The 22,559-nt window shown below is 27.1% G+C and overlaps 1 protein-coding gene across 2 annotated transcripts; it reads right to left on the reverse strand.

Moving 5' to 3' along the window:
* Positions 1–204: 204 nt before the first annotated feature.
* On the reverse strand, positions 205–22,213 carry LOC129976656 (polyadenylate-binding protein 2-like). 2 transcript variants are annotated; one of them, XM_056090346.1, is made up of 9 exons: positions 22,056–22,213; positions 17,174–17,283; positions 12,641–12,743; positions 9,379–9,443; positions 8,074–8,180; positions 7,456–7,543; positions 6,828–6,955; positions 3,968–4,044; positions 205–288 (listed from the first exon to the last, which is right to left on the reverse strand). In XM_056090346.1, exons 2-8 carry the CDS (start codon positions 17,279–17,281, stop codon positions 4,017–4,019), a joined length of 627 nt encoding a protein of 208 aa, XP_055946321.1. In that variant the 5' UTR covers positions 17,282–17,283; positions 22,056–22,213; the 3' UTR covers positions 205–288; positions 3,968–4,016. The 2 variants fall into 2 exon arrangements, with proteins under 2 accessions (XP_055946321.1, XP_055946330.1); XM_056090355.1 differs by lacking the exon at positions 3,968–4,044.
* Between the last annotated feature and the right edge of the window lie 346 nt (positions 22,214–22,559).

Genomic DNA, 22,559 nt, shown 5'->3' on the forward strand with positions numbered 1-22,559 from the left:
AAATGTTCTGTTTCATTGTGTAAATATATATTAAATAGTATTTTCCACTGCTGTGATATATCAACGTTACCAGGTATAACTATATTAATTGTGGTAAGCAAACAATAAATGAAACAAAGGCAGTCATGTAATTTCTTGCATATTTTATATAAAATTCTGTTTTTAAGTGAATGGTGTGATGGAACTGAAAGAAACACACAAATATTCTTTTCCCATATTTTATTTTCTATTTTTTCTTCTTTTTTTCTCATTTTTTTCTTTTTTGGGGGAGGGATACAGCATATTCACCTGTAAGAAAAAAAATCTTAAAGGTTATTATCACTAATTACTTACTTGGGTTAGATAAGCTGGGAGCCAAAAGAAAATTTTATTACAAATTTTAATGAACAGCAATTTGACAAACAAGACTTAAGCAACATGAATGTACTACAAAATAAAAGCAGAATGAAAAAATAATTAAACATGAGTTGCAACCAATTGAAAGAAACAGGTATCTTTTTAGACTAATTTCATAAAAGATGGAAAACAATGATAAAGGATGAGAGAATTATCAAAGATAATTTTCAAGATTCCTCCTCTTTATATTTTAAAATCAATAAATATAAACAACCACAAAAAAAAAAAAAAAAAAACAATATAATTTTTTTTAAAAATTGCATGACAAACTTAGAATAGAGGTTTTGAAAAATTATTAATTGTTCTGATATATCAGTCATGTTTTTTGTACTATTGGAATTCTATAAATTTCACCTTGTATATTTCGCATACTTTGTTATTCTTTAATTTTGTCCATTTAAAGTAAGAATTTTATATACATATATATTTTGAAATTATTGCTCTGTTTTCAATTATAACCCCAAATGACATAAAAAAAAATCATACTATTTTGCCAATTTTTAATATTAATTAGGAAAGCATATTTGATTTAAAGTAATTCATTCAATTTATTATTATTCCTATTCAAGAAAAGTATTTATATGAGAGTCTTTATTATTTTAGCAATTATTAAATAAAAGTTATTTCTTATTAGCATAAATAAATAATTTAATATACAAATATATTATTGTACCATGTCACATATTTTATGGTTAAAATATATCATAACTCAACTCCTTACATAACTGACATTGACAAGTTCTAAGAAACTCCTGGTACAAATAATCAAAATTACTATAACAGCTAAATTTAAGGAATTTGTATTTATCTAAGTTACTAATGTATTAATCTAAGTTACTGATGGATAAAAACTACAATTTGCAAAATAGACATAACTTGCAAAGAGACTGTTTGGTCAATTTCAGATTATAAAATACTATAATTTAAATAATAATAATATAATTGATACATCCCAGTTCAAATCAACAAGATTTTTTTCTTTTTTAGAAACACCTTCATAGCTTCATTCATTGCATATATATATTTTTTTAATTCCCCCTTTAGCTCTTATTGGGATTTTTAATAAATTATACCCGCACACCAAAATCCAAAACATATTTCACATCCATGCTTTAGCAAATCATTACAGTTCCCATAGCTTAAAAAGAAATAAAAATAAGTAATGAAACATTTCTTTTAGTTTCCTTTGAGTTATATTGACATTAATTTTATACATAATTCAATGCCAGCAATTCATTTTCATAAAAATTTTAAAACCTAAGCTTTCAGCTTAAAGCTAGGTATGTTAGAGTTCCAAAACATTAACGTTTCTCATATTTAAAAAGAATCATACACAATAAACGAGGCTATTAATATATATATTAAAATACCAGATTGGCAATATTATTTCAATAAAAAAAAGCAACAAAGGTATTTAAAACATTGCAACTGTCAGTTGCCTAAATCTTGTTCATTCAACGAAAATGTTTGAAATTATTCAGATTCCAAGATATATGTTTGAAAATATATAATATGGGGAGGGGAATAATAATATAAACAAGCTCCTTTCCCTCTATAAAAAAGAATAAGCATTAAAAAATATATAAGATGAAAAAATAAGAATCCAAGAAGTTCTAAAATTAACTGTGATCAGACATATCACACATAAAAATCACACGAATGACAACATTTGGGAGAAATCTATAATTATATAATGGCTTTTGGTTTTATAATGTTTCAATGGAGGGATCTACAATATTAAAAAAATGGACTTATAAATTATCTGTAATTACAAAAATATAATGCACAATATAAAACTGAAACAAACATTTTCTTTAAGAAACTATTAATTTATGTAGCTTGACCTCATGGTGCTGATCTTTTTTTAAAGATTTGAATTCTTCATGTAAATATATTTCAAAGAAAAGTTAAAGCAATTATAAAGCCTATAGCATAATGCTTAAGATATTCCACCTTTTACCCGACCCTTCTCTCTTTAATTGGTCCAATCTTTACAACCATGCATTATCTGGTGTAAAAAATAAGCATATTGTAAGGGAAACTTTTTTTTAAACTGAAGTTTTTTAGAAGCTGTTTAATTACCAGTGCTTTAATACTCTGGTAACGGGATCCTAATACTATTTTTTCATTATTGTCCTTTCTAAAATTTGATCTAGTTTGTTTCTATGAATCCTGATTATATGAAATGACAATCAAAATAAGCTTATGAATGCACCAATTTCCTCTTTCCATTAAATTTTTAGAAATCATTTTGCATTTTCCACGGTTTCAATTTTTTTTCTTTCTTTTTTTCTGCCTTATCGTTTGAATTAACAGCAAAAATTTTTTGCGGCATTTTCTCTAGGCATAAATTTTTATTTCCCTTCTTTATCTTGTAAACTTTAATAATTTTACTCAATTTAAACTTGATTCTAATAAGAAAATATATAAATTTTTTTAAATCATACTGTGTTTTGTAATCTCAATACGTATTCTTAATCATGTATTTTATATTAAAAAAAAGATAAGCATCCAACAGACCCCAAGGAACCAACACAAGCTTGAAAATTGATTAATGGTCAACTGGCCCATTCAAGAAACTAAAGACATTCTGATGTAATTCATGCAGATGCCTAATCTAAAACCTTGAAATCACTATGAAAATGATAGTTGCAATAAAATAATATTAAAAAGATACTGTAATGCACAGAAATATAACAAATCAAAAGTGAGAATTCCCCACAGGAAAAATCAGGAGCTGCAAGAAGAAAATACCAGTAAGTTTTGTAAACTTAAATATTAAAAAAAGATCCCTAGAAAAATAAAATACTAACTGGATGAAAAGATTTAATTTTCAGAACAAAGGTACAACACACAACTACAATTCTGCTTTAAAACTTATCACCTACTTACTACTCTTGCTCTAGAATAAATTAATAATATGTAGAATTAACAAAAAGTACAATTTTTACATTTCAAAACAAATAAAAGAAACAAAATTGTGGTTTAAAAAGTCTTCTCAGCGCTAATATATATATGTGTTCCCTGTTTTCAATTGTTGTACAAATACAAAAGAATAAATTAAAACAGGCTGCAAACTGAAAAGGTTACTTTAAAATTCTATCTCGTGCAAGATCTAAATAAGTAGCATGAAAAGTAGGTAATTAATAAATTTAAAAGAAATGAATAAGCAAAACTTGTTAAGATATGCTGGTTAGAGAGGTTTATTGGGATCAGGTTAAGTTTGGAACAAAAATATATTACAGTGAAATTAAAAATAATAATTATAATGCAATTATTTAAATATAATTTCCTAAACGGCTACCAAGATGGCAATTTAAATATGAGTCTTAAATTTAAAGATGTAATAATTTTGCCATTAAGTATAAAATGTATTAAATGACTGTTCTTTAATAAAGAAATTTTGAGACTGCCAAATGAATGATTTAAAAAAATTAAGGCCTTCAAATTTGTAAAATTTTAGAATATCAACAAAAATTTAAGAAAAAAAAATCAAAAGCCAATAAAAAATATTTTTTATTACAAAATTTTAATAAAAACAATAAGAATTACAATTAAAATTATGACTCACAGTAAAAAATGGGATGATCTGATCTTTAAAAAATTCTGGCCTTATGATATCAGTAGGGATAGTACCAGCTTCGTCTCCTACAATGAAAATAAAAAAAAAAGCAAATGAAATAAAAGAAATTAACAGAAGTATATATTTATATGCTTTCAAAGAAAAGCTAATTCATCCCTCTATAATTAGCTTAAATCGAAAATTTTTTTCAAAAATAAAATGAAATCAAAACTCAGGTGAACTTAAGTTTTTAATTGCACTGTAACCAGCTATTATTGGTAGTCTTTTCAAACAAACATGGGCACTTGGTTATTGGTTAAATTAAATTATAAAAAATAGGTTAAATTATTGAAAATATAGGAATATTATTCTACAGATTAATTCTGAATTATTTGGGGAAAAAAATGTTAAGGCAGATAGAGAGAACTGAGATAAACAGATTTTTATGTGCAGAAATGGTATGTGTATTTATCTGTCATTTATACTTACCAATTGTTCTTATCTTTAAATCATGTAAAAAAATTTTTTTTTTAATGATCCAACTTTTAAAAACAGGCATCTGAAAACTATGAACATCAATAAAAATATGATTCCTACTAACATTCACTAACAAATATCTCGGGTACTTTGCAGCAATAATTGAACAGTCTAACCAACTGACTCAATGCTATTTTCCTAAAAGAAATCCATACACATCAAATCTTTGAAAATAATTATGGTGAACTAGGAATGGATGCTATTTTATCCATTGAGACCTGTAAAAAGTAATTTATATTACTGATTATAATAATTTTTATTTAGCTTTATTTTATTTTATCTAATTTTTATTTGCCAATATTTCTTTTTGCTTGAATTCTTTCATGATATTACTTCAGGGAAACATTCCAATTAAGTTCCTTTAACTTTTCTGGAACTCAGATTTCCTCAGGAACAAATGCACATCTTGATTTGCTGAATGATTAATGCATAGATGCATCACACTTTTGGAATGAAATGTGATACAATTTCATCTAATGGTAATTTTTATCAGATGGTGTTATTAGTCCATGTGTTTTAGAAAGATTTGGCCAGTATATTAAAATTTATCTCTTCAAAATCAAATTGCAGTTGCATAAGTAGCTGTGAATAATTGGATTTTTGCAAAAACAGAAGCAAGCTAGGAATAATTCTCAAACACTGTAATACATTGTTTTATGAAATTTAATGCACTTTAGGCTTAATGGGAGAATATTTTCCCGTCTACATAGACATTTGGTGCTTGCTATGTTCTGACCTGTGAGAGCACATCTTTCCAGGCACATAACTTCCTAAAGATATTAAAATATTTTATTGAAAGAAGCCAGCCATAAGTAGGTTGAATGTGCAATTCTACAAAGTAGACGAGCCACGCTAGCCTAGATATAAATTGAGAATCTTTCCTAGTAAGAATAAAATTTCATGCAATGTAGATTATCGTGTTCTTAAAGGTGAGAACTATGAGTGTTAAAAATATGGTTTAATGATTAAAGTATGTAAATATAGCTTCATCATTCTCTTGTTTAAATATATGATATAAGCAAGCTCATTCCATCACAAAATCCATTTATTTCCGTCCTTTCTATGTGCCTTTAAATTAGACCCTAATATTTCAGAATTAATTAATTTTACAACTAACAAGCAAATCATTATCAATGAAGACAGAGAGAAACATGGAATATTTAAAAAGGAGAAAACATGGATATCGATTCTAAATAAGAATATCCTAACAAAGCTTAATATTTCAAATAAAAATATTTCCCAATGCTATAAAAAGAAAAGCAACAACGACAACAACAAAAAAAGTAAAACTGAAACATACAGTTCCCAATTATTTAAATTATGTACAAAGTCAAAAGCCAAAAAAAGATTTTTCCCCTTTAGATGTGCCTTATACGCTACTTCTTCGATTTATTTTTAAACTGTACTCAATTCAGTTTCTACTTTTTTCAGCTATCTTAAATCAATTGCCTGTTTCAACTGCCATGAACCTTTTAAAAATGATGAAATTGGTGCTATAATCCAGAAAAGTGAGATTTTCCCTTGCAAGTCAATATTTGATCATGGCGATTATCCATCACCATATACCCTTATTTTAATTCATTTCATTCTACTTTCAATATTATTGGTGGATTTATGTCTTTCCAGTTTTAAAACGCTTATGGGGTGACTTTCAAAATACTTAATTTGAAAGTCAGAAAAATAAATATTTTGTAATTCAAATATTTAAAAGAAATATTTTAATAATAACTAAATAAAATAAAGAATAAATCTTAAGCCAACTTAATACCCGATACAAAAAACACCTCAAAATTTTATAATACCTTTTAAAACCAATAAAAGGAAAATTTGACAAAGGTTGAAGTGCCAAAAAGTTGCTTAATTTATGAGGTAAACTCACAGAAAATACACACACACACATCACTCATTACAACTTTTTTAAAAATAAGGAGTTAAAACATTTTTATAGGACAACTTTTCCTAGAACTAAAACAATCCTAGAATCATGAACATATTATGAACTATATTTGAATCATAATTATTAAGGACAAAGAATATTCATTATATGTTCAGTTTTAGGAGGTTAGGGAACAAATGTTTTCTCATAATCTGATAATTTTGAGGAATTTTCTCCCAGCAAATGTGATTCAGTTCAAAGAAATAAAAATAAATAAATAAAAAAAGAGCAACCATTAAAAAGAAATACATGTTTATCTGAAATTTGGTGTAAAAGAGAAATTTAAAAAGTATTTTCTCTGTATTTTTCTTTTCTAAGCATAAAAATGCAAGTTACATAATTTTTCCTTAAACATTTGGCTCCCAATAAAAAGCAGCAATTTAGAGAGGTGTTTACCTAAAGGATCGTCTCATGGGTCTATATCCCCCACCATAGTATGAAGGTCTGGCTGCCCTACGAAATCTTCCCCTAGGTGGTCTATTAGTGGTGCTAATTCCTGGCCGATTTGTACGCTTTGGTAAAACCTGAAACAAAACATTTCATTCATTATGTAATATTCCTTAATAGCAAAACTTATTATTAGGAAATACACACACAAAATGGATATATAATTTTCCATTTCAACCTACTTTTAAGATATTTTAAGTATGATGGATGAAAATAATCCAGCATACAGGTTATTGCAGGAAATTCCCATTTAAGATAAGAATAATGGTAGTATAGCAAAAAAAAAAAAAAAAAAGTACCTTTACTCTTTTCAAGTCATTATAAATTAAGTTTACTCCATAATATAAGCTTAATAGATTATACATTTTAATTAGCATTACGCATATCCATTTTATTTGTCACAATATAACAAAGGAAGGACATTATCTATTAAGTAGATTACCTAATTAATTATTGGTGTTTAGAAAATCATGAGGGAAATTTCAATGACCTAAGCGTATATACTAGCATGTATGCAGTGGTGTAAAAATCTATTCATACAGCATCTATATTATCATTACAGCAAAAAACAACTAACCTTAATTTGTCTTCCTCGGAATAGGGATTCATCCAGAGCAGTTGATGTAGATACAGAGTCTTTATCGGCAAATTCAATGTAAGCAAACCTAGAGAAGAAGGAAAAATTGTGTAAATAATTTCATGGCAATTTTTAATACAATAATCTTTGCTCATTTTGCAGTTATTTGATAAATCTGGCTTGAAATAATTAGACAAACACTCACAAAAAATATACACGATAATGCCAATGAAGAAATCAAATTTGCTAAGCTAAAATCCTAATATTATAAGTAAACTTTCAGCCAAATAGTTGTAAAAATGCCTCCTCCATTAACATCAATAATAATAATTTTAAAAAAAAAACATGACATTAACATAAATCATGACAAGAAATTTAAGCAATTAAACTGAATACCAACATCTATTAAAAATGGTCTCTATTATCATTGAAAACTAGGTATCTTAAAAGACTTTATAAATATTAACTAATATTTCACTTATGAAATTAAGTCAAAAATTCATAAAACATATGTTCAGGAAAGATTTCTAAGTTTCATAGAAATTGCATCATTACAAGATATCTAAAATAAAAGAAAGCAGTCATAAATTAAGCAACTAATATTAACTTAGTATTTACCCTTTGGGATGACCACTATATTTGTCACATTGTATAGTCACTCTATTTATAGAGCCACATCCATGGAAATGTTGTTCCAATTCTTCAGCTGTAGCGCCATAATCCACCTAAAACAAATAATTTTTTATGAAGAGTCTAAATACAATGGACAATCAATTAATGGTTCAGCTAAACAAAATATAATTATCCTTAATATAATAATAATAGAACTGTATTTCATATTTTTTGTACTAAAACAAAGGAGAACAGAAAAATATGACCTTAAAAAGCTTTTATGATAAAAAAAAAAAACACTAGCTACTAATAAAGGTAAGAATGAAAATCAAATAAAATTAAATAATAATAATAATAAAAGAGCAATAATGTTTGAGCAATGTCTAGAGCTAGATTTTAACAACTGTAGATGAAACTTTTTTCTATGTTACATAAGTTTTCTAAATTTTTACACCAATTGTAATTTTTTTTTATTTATATATGTAATGATATTTTAAACTCTAATTTCAATTTTAGCCCATAGTAACTTTATTCTAAAATATTCTCTTATTTCCTGATCTAATTCCACTTTCTGTACTTACTTAATTCAAAAGAAGCTTTGTAAAATTGCTGAATCGGCTAAAAGCCTAATTTCCCACACTCCGAGTGAAGGGACAAAATACCGCTGTGACAAATTCTTTTTTAAAAGATCTCTGTGTCTCCCTTGCCTTGTAGGCACATGGAGCAGAAATTCCTATTGAAATCTCATTGTATATAAGCACTATGGAGAAATATTTTCCCCATCAATATCTCAAGACCAGGGATAAAATGTTAAAGAGCTTTTTCCCTCATTTCTTTCTGTGTTGTGTGTGTGCTCATCGCTTCTACATAATGATTGTGTCTCCAAGATGAAATAAAACGCCACAAAATCGAAAGTCTCTTCCCTGTCTTCGAAACTTCATTTTGCTTCACATAAAATAATGCTTTTATACATTATATATATTATTGGCTCTAAAATAATGCAGTCTCAAGCACTGGAAACAAATTAGAAATCAATTTAGAAGTAAGCATTACTATAATATAAATAAATGAATAAAGTATAAAATTATATAATTTTCTTATTTCATTTTGAGTTTCCAGCATGTGATTAAGTTAAATTACCAAAAAATTGTTAGTAAATCAATAATTATTGATTAATGAACAATTTAGAAAATAAAATTTTCTTTTTGACAGATAATATACATTAATTATTTATTCAGTTTGTATTAAAAATATATTAAAAATTTTTTTTAATACATTTTAAAGTAGAATATACAATCATATACAACTTACATTTCCAACATATATAGAACGGGAATCAATTTCAGCCTTCTCTTCAGGACTCAAAGCAAGAAGTCCTATTAGAAAAATTATCAAAATAAATTACTAACAAGAATATAAATCATAAAGAATTTGAATTTATAAAAAATTATTATCTACTTTTGTAATATAATCAAGTATACAGAATGTCTCAGTTTAGATATTAAAAAAATAATACCTCATACTAGCAAATTCATCAGGGATATTCATGAATTTCAACTGCATAAAAAAGGTTTATAGAATAAACTTGTTTTCAAGCCAATGAAGCCATTAAGCATTATTAATGTTTCTATAATAGATTTACAGTGCTCCTACTGTTATTGATGGGAAAAAAATTTAGGACCATAAAATTACATCATTTACATATAAAAATGCAATTGATAAATTAAATGAAATACATTCACCATAAATGTTCAAATGCACCATTACTTTCCTACATATTATTTCTAGACATTTAAATAAAGAGCATTAAGCACACCTGCTAGATCATTTTGCAGCTGTATATGCAAACTTGCAACTCTAAGTGGATATCGAGATTACAATGCTACATCCTTGCTATCAGTTATTGCATAATTTACAATAACTAATTTCACAAAAACTACTACAGGTGTTTATTTCTGAAACAATTCACACTTTAACTTAAACAAAATCCATTAAAAACTGTAAGAATTTTTTAACTTATGTTTGACCAGTGCACAGTAGAATAAAGAGAAAAGTACAAGAGACAGATAGAAATTAATAACTCTATTAGTCAAATGAACTGCAAATTACGTAACATTAAAACACTTTAAATTTACAATTTAGGTCTTTCTAATAAAGACCCAAACTGACTTCCTCATTTGATTCTGCTATCCATTGAAAATTTCTATTCTTTCTTCCTTTTCTATTAGCTTGTTCACAGATTTCTATAATAATTTGTAAAATTTTATTTCTAATTTTAAATCATTTAATTGTAATGTATTTTCTAATTTTCTCATCATATTGAGAAGGTAAAGATTATAAATAAATGTTATATATTTAGAGAAGGAATTTTTTGCCAATAATCTAAGCTCTTGCATGACTTAAGAAATATTTTTTAATATGTCTAAAACCTAATATTTCAAGAGTTTAATTTTTTTTTTTTTTTTTAGATTTAAAAGCTTGTTTTCTTATTTGAAGAAAATACTTTTTTACTATGACCTGATCATGTGACAGAATCATCATAATTTTAATGTCCTCTAACAATTAAACTTCTAAATGCTTTGAAAAAATTTATTAGTTTGATTAATGGATATTTCAAATTTTCCAAATTCTACTTAATTGCAAGACATATTTTTAAGAAAATTTTCTTCAAAGTCAAATAATATATAATCGCATTGTTTTTCTTACATTCTGTTGATATTCACAAGAAAATAACAAGAACAAAAAGCCCTTTTATAGAGGAAATGGACTTGTTTGATCAGTTTCTTCGATTCTAAACAACTCATATTTCTGACAAACACATAGTTGAGAGGGAACTTGTCAAAAATTCAGCAAATGTAAATAAATAGAATATCTTAACTTTCATGAATCAAATCTCATAACCGTTTCCCCCTTCCCTCTGATTAATACAGCTTATTAACATTCCTTTCATAGTGAATCCCATACTAACTTTGCTGATATCAGCATATGAATCTATTTAAAAAACTAAATTTTTAAATGTAATAGTTGTTTATTGAAGAAAATCTTTTGAATGAAAATTTTGAAATAGAGAGTAATTATCTTTTTTTACATTCTGTGCTAAAATAATAATTGCTTACAAATGGATATTTATTGGCAGTGACAAAAAAAAAAAAAAAAGCTTTACAGTTAAAATTGGATTTCTGCTATAAATTTATATGATTTAGATTTTAGTACAGGAAACTCCTTTTTCAACAATCTCAACACAACAACATTATCAACACAAAATTATCCTACATTTTGAAAGATCATTTGGCATTAGCTGCATTCTCCAGCCACCTGATTCTGCAAAATACACATTTGTAAACAAATGAACATTTTTTTTTGCAACTTTATCTTTCAATTAAAAAAAAAAAATCCAATTTAATGACACATCCATAGTGATAAATAAAACCTATTTCAAATCCAATTTTTCTAAAAGTTTACAAAATTCTTGTAAATTTTCATATGTGCATTGAATGATTTCTGAAAACACATTTTCGTCTGTTTGGTTGCAGAATGATCCAATGAAAGTTGAAGCACTGTATATGTGGTTACAAGCTCCCTATTTTTTCACTCATAAACACAATATATAAATCCGAATATAACTATGCGTAAAGAGAAGTGAATGCTTTGTCAAACACCAGGTTATACACGTTAAGATCATTCAGATGTTTTAACAAAAACTCTTAATAAATGGAGCAATGATAAGGCAATTTAAATAAAAGCTATCTGATAGATCATAGGAATACTTTTAGAAAAAAATATATGGCAAGATTTCTCGAAACAAGTTTGATATACCTTAGCAAGACTTAAAACTATTTTAGTTTTGCACTTAATAGCTGTCAAGATACAATATATAGCATAATCTTATTATTTTTCACAAATGGAAATAACAGCTGCTGAAGATTTTTTTAGCAGTTATGGTGATAGTCACTATCCCTTCTGTCTTCTCCATCTTCCTCTAAATTATATATAGAGGGGACTGGCAATTTATAGCATCTTAATATAAATACCTTGTTCCTGGTGGAATTTTCAAAGTAAAAATCAAGTAACTCTCATATCTCCAAAAGTTAATGGATATGAATTTTACCTACTTCTCAAGGAATTGGGGGGAAAAAAAAAATCAAGAGCCCTTTTCGGGCTCCTGTAAATCGGGGCTACAGTAAATCAAGAAATTCTCAAAAGTAGAAAGAACCTTGATCATCACCTTATTGTAAAAGAATTCTTACAATGTCATTTGAAAAATTATTAAACCAACCGTTGAAGAGATGAGTAATTTCCATTAATCTAAATAGGGAAATTTTTACTCATACACAATCAATTTTAGGAAGCCAAAAAATAAACTGAAATTTCCTACATATTAAATTGTAGTAATTGTATAACTGAAGGAAAAAGGAGTTGTTGATAATACTTATTTAGATAAATAAACATGTAAAGGTTTAATACTAATCATGTGCCACTCTCTCACCCTAAATTACTACTTGTAAATGACACTTTTACTAGATTCCAATATAGACATATGGCTCATTAAACTGTGTATAAAAATGCAACTAACCAGGAGTACTATGAGCCATCTTTTCAACTTCATTTTGCATTTGTTTAATCTTTTCCGCTTCCTCTTCCATTTCTTTCACACGAGCTTTTATCATTTCCAAATCCTGAAAAATAAAAGGAAAAATAATACAAATTTAAATACAACTCACAGAAACAATGTTAATAGAACAGGGTGTGTAGTGAGAAATTTCTGCAAAAATTAAGTATTTTTAAGCGTCTTAGCGCCCAAAATTAAGCACCTTTGTAAAGTATGCATATGTAAACTATGTGTTTTCTAGCATAGTATTTTTTTTTCTGTTTTATAATAATGCATAGTTTTTATTGCAAAAATTTTTTAAAATTAATTTTAAATGCTTATTTTTTAAATTTTAATATTTATTTATTTATTTATTTGTAAAACATCTTCTATTGTAAAATTATGCCTTTTTGGATTTGACAAAAGCATAGAAATGATCATAAAAATGAAAAAACTATTAATATTAAAAAAATTAAGTTAACTTTTATAAGATTAACAATAAAGATCTGTGAGCTTTTATAATATTTCTTAAAATTAAAATAAAATATTGGATACAACATTTTTGAAAATGTTGATACTGATGTAGAAATTCAGCAGGACCACAAATCTTGTATTTGATTTCTATATAAGTAACAACAATTAAGATTCAACATGGCTGAGATGGAAAGAGTAAATTTCTCCCTGCACTGAATCATTCTATTAAGTAACTTTATTTGCAATCTTATAAAGTTTAAAACTAAAGCATTTCTATGACTAGACTAGCATAACTGCCATGAAATTTATGATCGAACAATGCCCAGGGCCCGACTTAGCCTTACTGGAACCCAGAGCAAAAACTTCTTAGGGGGGAGGGCTCCCTCTGCTTCACTAATTCAGTAATGCAGAACATAACTTTATGGAGGTATTTAAGTTTTTCATCTCATAATAGATATACAATAAGAAAATCGACCAGAACCTAAAATAGGTATAAAGGCTTTTGATTCACCCCTCCCTCCCCATGTGGTATGTAAAAAGACAGGCTTTTGATTCGCCAAATTTGTACATTCTCAATTGCGAAAACTTAGCTAAATTGAAATATAGATTTTTTTGCTTTTTTTTTTGTTCACACAATAAATTAATGAAGAAGCTAACATAAAACCGACGGATTCTACACTGTACTGATATTTTGTTTAAAAAAAGTTTATTAAAGAAGAAAACATAAAATAAACTTTCTATTTGATTTGGGGGCCCAGGGCAACTGCCCCATATGCCTCTGCCTTAGCCTCTGACAATGCCATGTTTTCTAAATAAGTTTTTAAAATCATTTTTAATAGAAAATAATAGCAGCGTTCACAAATGATAAAACTAAAAAGAAATTGTCGTATCGCCGCTTATTTCTAAAGTGTAGTAAAAGTCTTTTTTGAATGTTTAATGTTTCTAAAATTTAATGAAAACTTTCTTTTTACCTATAAGAAAAAATTCTTACATGAAAAAATTACAGAAGAATATGTTTTTACGAAGAAATGAAAATGCTTTAACAAGTTCTTGTTTTCATAAATAACGGAAACAAATTAATAAAGTAAAAAAATAAATAAATAAAACAGCTATGCAGTTAGAAGCAAAATGGAAATAAATCAGAAAGAGCATCTTGCCAAAACTTTCTCGCATATTGCCAGGAAATGCCTTGTGTGGCATTGGCGTACAATAGTTACAGAATACCAACACTATGCGTATATTAAATATTTTTACTAATTCTATCTATCGTGTGATCGTTGGCAAGTGTTTTAGGATTAATCTCTGGCAGGCTGTTGAAAATATTCAATAAAGCAAACTTGGGTTTTAAGGCACATTCTTCCCAATTGATTAAAACAAAAATCTGACTCAAAAGTACACTTGCAGTCACAAAATTACATACCAAATTTGATATATTTAAGTCACTAAATTTTTTAGCTATCACATTTACATATTTCTGAAAGTATAGACCAACATGAGGTGAACCCCTTGTTGGATTTGGGTTTAAATTCAGCTGATGTTTATTCAATAGTTATTAAATCTGTGTACCAAATGTTTACGATATAGCTCTCTTAGTTATGTAAATGCTAACTTATATTCCAACAGCTGGACAGGTAAACAGATTTCCTCTGAACGGATGTTGCTGAAAATGTGATTGAAATCTACAAGTTTGGTGTGAAGACCGTATATCAAATTTCATCCATCTGGTTCAAAATGTTTCTTTGTCACAGACAGATATTTTTCGAAAATGTATTTTCGAATTCAAGGAGGTACGAAATATGGAGATTCATTAAAATCTTTAGTACAAATTTTTTGATAATTGCAATATTTTCATTAAATTTTGTATATGAGAAATTAAACATGTTAAACAACATTTAAAAAAGTCTGCACTGAAACCAGCGCGAGACAATATATTGCATTACTTCAAAATTCAATAAATAAAGAATTTTATTCAATGAAGAAACTTTAAAATTTTTTAAGTTTAAATAAAAGCAAAAAAAAAAAAGCACCCCCCCCCCATTTTACTATAATTTTAACAGCTACGGAATAATATGATTCAATGATTTGAAGAAGCAATATCATTTTCAATTTCCTTATAAAAAAAATCTTTGTTATAAACTATGTCCCAAACAATTTTCTCAGAAATTATTAAAAAATACATTCAACCAAACATTTTTTTTTCATTATTTATTTTTAATCTTTATTTATATTATTTTTAAACTTTAAAACGGTGTAAAATAATTTTTATGTGATAATATGCTTTGATGTTATGATGAAAACACATTAAAATTCTATTTTTTAATTAAACTTCGAATTAAAAGTTTGATAAATCTGTTCTTAGTGTGCTTCCAATACCCAAAAAATAACTTCCCAGATTTCATGCTCCTAACTTCAATGACTTTATGCTGGGCGTTGCTCAAGACAAAACTTTATATATAAAGAGAGATTTCACTGGGAAAAAATTTCTATAAAAAAATAAAAATAAAAAATTATTATAAAATAATAGAATATAAATCCTTAAAAAACACATTTTTTTTTATTTTTTTAAAAATATTTAAGTAACAGATCCAACAGTTTCTTTTCTTTCTTTTTTTTTTCTTAATCAAAACAAATTTGACAAGATTAGTCCAACAAACAAACTTGTTGAAATGAATAGGGACATACAAAAAGTATCGCGGAAGATATCACGATCATTGAAAATTTAAGACTTCAAGTTAAAATTTCATACTGCAATTAATTACAATTCAATATAGTAATTAATATTGAATGGTATACCTATAGTAAGAATACCTGTAATAGGTCGTTCAAACAACTGCTCCAAAACGACATATTAATGAGAATGATGATTGAATATGCTAGTGTTTTTAAAGCAGCTTTTTCTATGTTCAATATATCGTTTTGGTGCATCAAATTCATTCTGCTTCTTTTATATTTTCCATTGATTGGACCATATCGCATATTCATCTTTAACAACACATAAAATTTTAAATATTCACTTAACCAGGTATAACTTAAATAAATTCTTCAATAAATAAAATATTAAGAAATTGAAATGTTTTTTGATTTGCAATAAGTATGGTATAGTACGCATTTCGTATTGCCTCTTCCATATAACTATTCCAGTATTTTAATAAATGGCAATGCACATTGTTGATGAAAAAGGGGAAAAAAAAAAGAATCATTAAACGTTATCTTAAAATGAGCTGGAACCCCTGAATGGTTCTTCAAATTCTTCCCCTTTGTTGGCTTCCTTTATTGATACATCCAACAAGCCTTTACGACCATGATTTCAAATTATCATATTTTATCTTGTGGGGAAACAAAATAAAACGAAAAGCTTTCTTTGTTTTCACGAGAAAATTAAGCACTTTTTATGATGCTACGCACCCTGTAGTAGTATTAATAACAAAACTCATTAAATAAAAATTATATATATAATAGCAGACAAGATAGTGAACATACAAAGTTTAAAGTGCAAAGGTTTACAATAATTGCACTTTGAAAACATGTGTTATGGAAAAATATAAAAGGGTCTTATGTTCAGCTATTATTCATTGTGATTTTCAAAGCTTTCTATAACAGCAGTTTAACCAGCATGAATGGAATAGGTCATTTTTTATACTCAAATGCATAGAAATTACATAAATACTGAAAACATTTTCCTCTCTTCATTATAGCCCAAATGTTAAAAAAAAATTAACACAGATGTTATTAAAATAAGATAAAATACGATGTTATTTTCCCCCTTTAAAGAATTAAAAATTTAGTGAGAGTTCTAAACATTACCAGTATTTTAAAAATCATAATTTTTTTTAAATTTATTTTTCACAATTTTTAAAAATTTATAACTTGGTAATAAATAGTTTAAAAAAATCTGAAAGTTTGCAGTTTCCATCTTCTTGGACTATTTTAGAGCCAAAAAACATGAAGCTCGAGTAGTAAGTGTGGAATTACTACTAATATTAATCTCAATAGCATACCCACAAATAAATGCACATGCACACACACACACACAAAAAAACTTACTGGATCTTCCATTTCATCAGTCTGGTTAGTTGCATTTAAATCATCAGTATCTGGTACACCATTATCAACTGCACTGATAACATCATTATCTGTAATTTCATCAGCCATTTCTGCAAAAAAGTAATTCAAGTTTTTAAACACCAACGTCTAAGGGAACTTTATCCATATGTAATTTTAAATCTATTCTTTAAATCCTACTTGGTAAACAAACAGAGCAACATGATTTAAACTTAGCTATCCAATTGGGAATCAACTTTAAAATTCTCATTTTCAATATTTTTTTTAAAATTACAAATTAATAATTTTAAAGTTGAGATTCCAAAAGAGATTGTTTTATCTAATAAATGGCCAATTTTGGATAGCAAATTCACTTTTGGAATAATTTGTATAACGGTAATTATTGATTACATAATTGATGAAAAAATTTGAATGTAAAACCTGCATAGAAAAATAAAACTTATTAAACAGCATATGACAGATTCCTAACTCTATTAAAAGCAAATGAATGCTAAGACATTAACAGAAACTCTAATTTAGAGAATCAGAAGTATTTGTGCTCAGCTGAAAAGATTAAAAACATTGATTTAAAAAAGGATAAGCAAAGCTAAATAAAGAAAGGGTATAATGATACACATAATGAAATTAGTATTTGTGCATTAACCACATGGCAGCAATTTATCACCAAAAAAAAAAAAAGAAAGAGCAAATATGTCAGGTTTATTGCAATAAAAAAGTAATCACAACAAAGACAACTATATACAGCCAAAACGTACACACAGCAGCACACTACAACAGGCAGTAGCCCACAAGTAGCAATTTGATAGTAATAACGATCAGAGCACACAAAGCGACCAGACAGAATTCAGTAGGAGAAGGAATCTTTGGAGCTTTGCACTACAGTCTCTCCAAACGGCTGAAATTCTCTACCGTCTCTTCGGTTTAGCTACACCCAACTGCCATCACTACTACATGACTGGCTCAACAACTCATTTCATGACTCCACCTAAGACCATTCATTGCAGCTAGTAATGGTGGTGATTTAGGAGGGCCCGCTTCAGTCTGAAGCTATCTCCTGTATTGGCGGAAAGTTGGAGTAAGTGGCCTTGCTTTTGGTAAATGCCATAGACTTTCTGTGGTCTTGACTGTTGGTGGTTGAAGTTGAACTGGCACTGCTCTCTTGTGGAGAAGGAGAGGAAGGTATTCATTGCAGCTTGAGAGTGGCAGCCTTTTATAGCTCCCAGGAGGCGGGCTGAGAAGGCCCTGGACCAATCAGACATATCTTGGTTGCCATTGGATGGATCGCTAAAATTCTCAAAGTTTCCATTAATATCTATTTTGTTGCCAAAGCCCCCAAGCTCTGAGATCACTGATGCGGCAACCGCAGGGCTGATCGTAAAACGGTCTTTTCAGTAATTAATCTTCCGTGCTGGGAAATAACTTTACAGGCTTGTAGCAATATTGTTAATCATAGCTAAAATGTGACAATGATATGCAGTTAAGCCTAACATTCAGCAATGCCAAGTGGTTAAATAAACCAAGTTGTAAAGGTGTTTTTTTTTTCTTTGAAAAACTTTAATGATATAATGATCACAAATTCGTAGATTCTAAAACAGTCTTTATTTTTAATATATGTAAGATCGAACTATCAATACATTACAGATAAAAATTAAAACTGTACACATTGATATTTTCAATAAGAAATTAACTGCCTATTTTATTTTTACCTACAATTCTGGAAAATAATACCTAAATTGTTTACCTATCCAGGCACAGTTTGTTGCTAGTTTTCAGGCAATTCTTTTAAAAATGCTAGAAAATAGCATTTGTTTTCAGTGTATTTAAATGATCTAATGTGAAATACATTTTTTAAATGCATTTTCCGAAAACTGAATATTTCACTATGATTGGTTCACAGAAAACAATATATCAAAAGTAATTCAATAAAATTTTATGAAATTTGGTATGCTTATGTCAAAACAATTTGGAAGTATAACAGATCACAGATTTTAAGATAGCTTCCTTTAATCATGTCTTACAGACATTTTCAGTTTAAAACATGGAAAAATTAACTTTCAAATCATTAACAACAGCTTCAAATGCCACAAGATATTTATTTATTGAAATAAAATTTTATCATGTGATCTATCACAATTTATATAGTTTGAGAATCACATGTGAAATAAAGATTAAATATATTTTAATTTATGCATTGAAAATTTCACAGAAATGTAATTAACTAATAGTTTTTTCTTTTTTGAAAAATTAATGATAATATGTATATATATATATTCTTTTGAGATTAAAAGATAACATCTGTGTTAGTTGGCATGATAATTGAAATAAAATTTTATCATGTGATCTATCACAATTTATATAGTTTGAGAATCACATGTGAAATAAAGATTAAATATATTTTAATTTATGCATTGAAAATTTCACAGAAATGTAATTAACTAATAGTTTTTTCTTTTTTGAAAAATTAATGATAATATGTATATATATATATTCTTTTGAGATTAAAAGATAACATCTGTGTTAGTTGGCATGATAAGAAATTTTTATATCTCATTTTTTAGATTCATGTCCGAACCTAATTGGAGATGAATACACAAATACCAATAAAAGATATTTTCATTAAATCACTTTCATTAAGATGATCATATTTTTTTTTTAACTGCAATTCAAGAAACTCTAAATATCAATATGGAAGAAAATAAGGGAGGGAGAGATCAGTCTGGATGAAAGATATACCAGTGAAAATAAGTTAATGTATACAGAAAGTTAATATATAAAATCATTAGAGAACTATCAAAATGCAATTTAATGAGGATGATTCTTAAAAAATAGTTAGTATAACTTATTTTATTCAACTTATTATTATTTGTGGCATTTGCCTAGAGAAATCTAAATCATTGGAAATATACTAAGCTGCCACTTATACAAAATTCGTCTCTAAATAAAGAAAAAAGTTGAAAGTAATTAATATTTTAACAATAAAAAATTGATTGATTTATTATTCTTATAAGACTTTCACCTTTAATCATTGTGCACGTATTCAAATTACTTTTGTTTTGACCCAACTGCAAAAGATTAGTGGGGAAAAAAGTCACCCCCCGCAATTCTTTTACTCCCAAAATTTGATAACCATATTACATAAGTGGCAAAAGTTGGAAAAAACTTTTCAAAAAATAATTTTAAAAATTTAATTATAAGAATATTTTCTTATTTAAAGATGTTAATATTGTTTACATTAATGTTAATATTTAAAAATACTTCGCCAGAAGATAACTTCCTGATTTTAAATATATTTTTTCTCTATAAATATAAAATATATTTATACAAAATGAAATTTAGGATAAATATTCAAAATCTAAGTGAATCATATGCCAGCAAATATAGGAACTTCAGCCATTTTCATAAAAGAAATCTAATCTTATCAATATTCAATTGACATTGTTCAATACACTATTACAAAAAAAAACCCCCTAAAAATAGATGAGTACGCTATTGTGAAAGTCTAATAATAATTGAACTTAATGTATCTGGAAAACTATTCTATAAAATAACAAATTGCTGCATATGCTCTTAGGATTAAGAATCTTTCTCAAATTTTAAAATATAAAAAACAAATTAGTAAACCAATATATAATTTAAGCACTTCAATGGAATAGTAACAAATTTCTTCTTTAGTTCTTTATGATTTTGAAGTCACATTAAATTAATGTCACTACACAGGCTGAAGATAAGTTTCTATATATTTTAGATCTCATAATGGACTTCACCAATCAATTTTTTTGTTCTCTGCAATATAAACCAAAGTTAAGTATAACATTACCATTACAGAGCTTTTCAAGTATCCCCCCCTTGTATTAGAAATAAACGATAAAAAAATGTAAAACAAATAAACTTATTTTGCATTAAATTTATAATCCTTATCAAGGAAGGATATTTCACCTTCACATGAAATTATTTTTGTTAAAAGGTGAATTGTCAATTATTTAATAAAAAGTAGACATTTGCTTATTATTTGCAGAGAAACTTGTTGACTGGTATATGAAAACTAATTTTGGTATACCTCATTTTCTCATACAAGAAAATTGTGGAAAAAACATTACATTGACTTATATTCATGGCTTGCACATTTATCATAAAAGCATTGCTAATAATTCATTAAAATAATGATAGAAAATGGATTAATTTTAATTCACATTTAGTTAATTGGGCTAAAATGTATCATCTAAATGGAATTAACAATATTAAATTTCAAAGGTTTACCAGAAATGGTTGTTTAAGTGATGGTACAAGAATTAATTACATGTAAAATATGCATAGTTTTCTATGGAAAAAAAGACCAAATTACTAGCATAAAAATTACATATTTATGGAAAATTAAGAATATTTTAAATACATGATGCCCAGATAAAGTTCCAGTCATTGACTTTCGATTCTGTAGCGTCTGGCAAAAATATACCAGATAGATTTTCTATAATCTTTTTATATTTATGTCAATCTTGCAAAGAATAGTTTTCTTGGATGAATTTAGTACGCTTCATATTATTTCTCAAGTATAAAAATTACCATAGTGATGCAGCATAAATTACTGAGATAAAAAGTTACTACAAGAGAAGGCCTGGCACATGCTAATAAAGGACATTATATTTAAAAGGATTTAATTAAATGATGTTTTATATCCAAAAAGCAGCCTAACATAATACATTACCGAAAGTCATTAAAAAATACGTATAAAATACAACAAATATTTTGTTGCAAAATGTAAAAACTAATATTTTTTGACACGATATCAGTATTAAGCACAATGATCTGTGAAAACCAAAGTTTTGCATATTGATAGTAGCAAGAATAAATATATTAGTCAACTCACTTCATAAATATTGGAAAGCACACTTCCTAAAAATAAATTATACAGAAAAATAAATTGGAAGACAGAACTTTTTGAACTTAAGACTTCCTATAATTAAAAGATGCTAAGCCGCATACAGAAAACACGAACATTACTTCACTTCGCTTCATCAGGAATTATATGAATAAAAAGTTGACCAATCCGATCCTTTCTCCGTTGAGTTCGTATTTGACTCTACTGCTGCGGTGCCTATAAAAAAATCAATGAGTAACAATCCTTTAATTATAGTTCATATAAATGAGTGTATAAGCTGTTGTCTATTTATTTTCTCTACTAAAAATTTACATGAACGCTTAAGAAAAGAAACGGAATTTTATTTATAAAATTGGCTTTTTTTTTTTTTTGGTAAAATTTAGTAAAACCGGCATGGCTATCTAGGGATGACGAATATTTTCAGAGCGGTTATTATGTAACCAATATCAAAAAGTCACAAATACAAGTGATCAATACTTTTCAAAGAGGGGT

Source organism: Argiope bruennichi, chromosome 1 (assembly GCF_947563725.1).
Source record: "Argiope bruennichi chromosome 1, qqArgBrue1.1, whole genome shotgun sequence".
Lineage (NCBI taxonomy): Eukaryota > Metazoa > Arthropoda > Arachnida > Araneae > Araneidae > Argiope > Argiope bruennichi.